At 25.0% G+C, this 4,572-nt stretch overlaps 1 protein-coding gene across 1 annotated transcript in view; it reads right to left on the reverse strand.

Moving 5' to 3' along the window:
* The window catches only part of LOC107493941 (protein EXECUTER 2, chloroplastic), a 5,554-nt gene extending 4,653 nt beyond the window's left edge, over positions 1 to 901 (reverse strand). Inside the window, exons 1-3 of the mRNA XM_016114978.3 lie at positions 464 to 901; positions 230 to 346; positions 46 to 111 (exon numbers count right to left, since the gene is read on the reverse strand). Of these exons, the coding sequence (XP_015970464.1) occupies positions 46 to 111; positions 230 to 346; positions 464 to 718 (438 nt within the window). The 5' untranslated portion in view covers positions 719 to 901. The remainder of the gene's footprint in view (positions 1 to 45; positions 112 to 229; positions 347 to 463) is intronic.
* Between the last annotated feature and the right edge of the window lie 3,671 nt (positions 902 to 4,572).

Genomic DNA, 4,572 nt, shown 5'->3' on the forward strand with positions numbered 1-4,572 from the left:
TGTTAACAAAGAAGAAGCTAAATAGTTACTAGAATTAAAATGTACCAGACCGCTTCCACTGCATCTACACAATCTCGAAGCATCATGATAACGTTCCTCATCAATGGCATTCTGAGAAGAAAAACAAACAAACAAACAAACAAACACAGAGACAATGAGAAGGTATCATACACAATACAAAGAATGAAAACCTGAGATGAATTGATCAAATTCAAATGTGAATTAGAACCTTTAATTGAGACATGATCTCAGCAACAGTGTCTTCCGAAGCAGCTTCGTTTATAGCCCTCTTCACCCTAGCGGCTTCTCGAAAATCCTCCCTCTCAATTGCATCCTCCAGTTGAAACTAATAAAGTAACATTTTTTTCAATAACAACATAAACAAAATAATAACTTTCAAGAAGATTAATATTAAAATTAAAATCAAATAAAAAAAAAGAAAAGGTATGAAGAGGTAATTCACCTGAAGGAGAGAGGCGAAGCTCTCGGCGTGTTCGATTTGGGAGAAATGGCGGGTCCATCGATTCCAATCCCAATCTTCGAGGGAAGAGAAAGAGGGAGAAGGAACGCAACGGCAGAAGAGGTTGCGTTTCGGTGTTCTTATGCATTGAGATTGAAGGAAACGGATAGTATTCGGGATTGGAACAAGCTTCGCCGGAATTGGGGCTAGGGTTGGTCGGAGTTGCGGACCGGAGATGGCACGCGCCACCAGCACCATGTTTCAGTTTTGGAGAGTCAAAAGTCAAGGTTCGAATTAATGGCTGAAAAGCACAATTATTGAATCAATGAACAATGAAGAAAGAGGAATGTGGTGGGAACATGTATGTGCCTTCTTCCTCTCCACCTGCACCTGGGGATGGATAAGCTTCTTGTTTTTCGTGTGTTAACCACACGCTCACAAAATTCACCAACTGTTTTTTTTTATTAAAATAAATAAATAAAATCTTGTGGTATCAACTAGTAATTGAAAAATAAAAACCTACTAGTCCAATTGTCCGCGCGTTGCGCGGTAATAACTATTAAAAAAAAACGGAGATTATACATCAACTAAATCAAATAATATGAATTTGCTAAGTCGCCAAAAAAATAATATGAATTTGCTAATAATCTATTCTCATAAATTTTCTTTTAATTTAAAATAAAAATTCGATGTAGTCTTTTAATTATACATTATCCTACAAAGCTTGTTTATATAAATTTTTGTATTGAAAACAATTTTTTTAACTGTCATGTTTATTACTTGTTCAAAAAGTATACGGTCACATCTAAATAAAAAAAAAATTTTAGAAGAAATGGTTAACCATAATTATAGAATATATATAATTTTCGTTAACTCCTTGTATATATTTATAAAATTTATTATAAAAAGTATCTAAACAATATTTTATACACAGGTTTATTTAAGAATTTAATATTAACATAATAAATAATTATAAAAATTTTCATCACATGAATATGATAACATCATATTTTCATCGTATGACATTCTTCTCCTTTTCCATCTCAAAGATTTTGGTTTTGAGTCCTACCAGCTGTAACTAAAAAAAAAATAATAAATATATAAAGAGTATGTGAATGTATATTGTGTACCTACAATAAGATGGTGACAAAAAAAGTTGAACACATATTGACGTTGGTGTTCTAGGAGCAGACACAAACGGTGGAGTAAAGTAATGGTGGCATGAGTTATGTTAGAACTTGGAGTATTAAGCAATTGTTAATAGTTTAATGAAGGTAAGTTTTTTGTTAGTTTTTGTTATTGAATATGGACATGCTACTTTTATTTTGTTGGTGGACCCAGTTATTCGAAAAGTGAACTGCTGATAAAAAATTATTTTGGGCAATAATAATAATAACAAGGATAATAATCCGTGTCATGCACGTGATAAAATTGAAATTATAATTTTAAATTATTTTATTAAAATTAATTTAAATTATAATAATTTAATTAATAAATAAGTAATATGATGTATATTGTTTATTCTTTTTTAAATATGATATTAAGTATATTAACTCAAATGTAACTATTAAGTGTATAAGAATTATGTTTGAATTATGAATTCTTTAAATAAAATTATCCCATTTAAAATATTTAAATTATGATTTCAATCATAAATTACAATTATGATTTAAAAAAATTTGATACGATATTATATTTTTTCTCCACTTCACTATTAATATACTGATATTGCAAGTCTACATTACGATATATATTTTTCTGAATCTAGACTGAAAAAAAAAATAGTTACGTGTTTCTATCATTCAATTTATTTAATACACCATATGCTAACACTAACGATATTTTTTAAAAAATATATATTGATAAAAATAGATATAATATGATTGCAAATATAACATAAATAAATAAAATATATAAATAAATACTAAACCAATATGCTTACCAATGTCTTTGTTAAATTTTGTAAATTAGAGAATAATTATGTATTCGATTGTTTAGTGATCACATAGATGATCAATTAATTAGATTGTATATTGATATCACAATGTGCATCTTATTTTTTTTTCTCATTTCTAAATGAAAGCGAGAATTAAGAGAAATAAGTAGTAATATATATAAAAAAAAGATTTTGCACTACAACACATAATTATTACTAAAAAAAAATATTCACATTAAAATATTAAAATTTTACATACGTACTGTAAATCATGAATATCAATTACAATGTACTGGTCACTTCTCCTTATCTTTTACTATGATATAAGTTTTTCTTTTTTACTCAAGAGTCCAATAATATCTAATTGAACAAAAAAAATTAAATTAAAAGTACCAAATTAAGAACAGATGAGTGAATAATATAAGAAATTAAATTCCGCTTGATTCTTCAATCTCAAAATTTGAAAAGACATAGACCTTCCTTTATACCAATTCATTCTCAAACATTTTTGTCAAATAGTTCTTGATTGAACAATAAATTTTATCGTACTGCTACAAAATAAATTAAATATAAAAGTTATCAGCTTCTACAAAGCTATTAAAAAGAATTGTCTTTAACTTGTGGAATGTCATACTTATAAAATTAACTTAAAATACGAATTACAAATATTTTTAAGAATTTAATTTTGATGCACTGACAATGTAAAGTAGTTTTACACATGCATCCAATTATATAATGACACATCAGTAAAAATAACTACTTTTCACATTGAATGCGTGAATGGTCATACAAAAGAACGAATGTGATTGCACGATTGTGTAAAACATTTTACACTGTCAGTATATCAAAATTAAACTCTATTTATAAATTGAACTTAGCATTATTTAAAAAAATTTAGTAAAAGAATCAACTAATTTAGTAAAAGAACTATTTCTATGTAAGCCATCTTGTTCTTGTCAACTTGGATGGGACTTTCTATAGCCTTATAATTCTGGTCTTTATTTTTCATATTTTTTCTTCGTATAATTTACTGTAGGTAATACTATTGATAGGATAGTAGACAGTAGCCATTAGATATGAAAAAGAAAAAAAATAGAATAAAGACTATGTCAAAATTATAAATTTTTTAAATGATAAATATGTGAGAGAAAATTCACTATTACTTATTATATATATATTAATAATATGTCAATATTTTAAAAAATATACTAATAATACTAATAGTTTAAATATTTGCTTCCGACATTACTCAAAATTAAATTGGAATTATCTCTAAAGTCTTAACACTATAAACAGGATATAATTAATATCTAATATTTTAATAATTAGATACCTAAAATAAATTAATAAATAACAATAATTAATACTTAAAACATCATATATATATTTGTTTGTGGTATTGCCCAAAATTAAATTGACCTCATGTTCAAAGTCTTAATATCGCAATTGGAGTATAATTAATACCTAAAGTTTTAATAATTAAATACCAAAAATAAGTTAATTAAATAACAATAATTAATACTTAAAATATTGAAAAAAATTAATAAATGTGAAAAATAAAAATAAAAAGAATTAATAAATAATAATAGTATTTAAATAAAAAATTGATAAAGAATAATAATTATAGGTAAAAATAGTGTATTTATTTTAGAGTAAAAAAATATATGAGAAATTATTCAATAACTCGTGCCATGTATATGATAATAAATTGTTCAATAACTTGTACCATGCACGTAATAAGGTTGAAATTATAATTTTAAATTCTTTTATTAAAATTAATTTGAATTATAATAATTTGATTAATAAAAAAGTAATACGTTATGGGTTTGTTTTTTCTTAATCTAGTGTTAAGTGTTACAACTCTAATATAATCATACATTATAATTAATTGTGGTATTTTTAATTGATAATTGATAAATAGTTTAATAGTGTATTAAATATTGATTTGATATAATTATAATGAAGATATGTTCCTAACTTAGTATAATTATATATTATTCATTAAATATTAATTATAATATAATTACAATGAAGATATTTTTTATAAAATAATCTAGAATTGAAAAAATTCATTCATTTTGGAGGAAAAATGGAGACATGAGAGATCGACACGTCACCTTTAGTAATTGGAGAAAAACCTAATTTTAGTATATTAAGTGAATTTTTTTATTCTCAT

This window comes from Arachis duranensis, chromosome 1, assembly GCF_000817695.3.
Source record: "Arachis duranensis cultivar V14167 chromosome 1, aradu.V14167.gnm2.J7QH, whole genome shotgun sequence".
NCBI lineage: Eukaryota > Viridiplantae > Streptophyta > Magnoliopsida > Fabales > Fabaceae > Arachis > Arachis duranensis.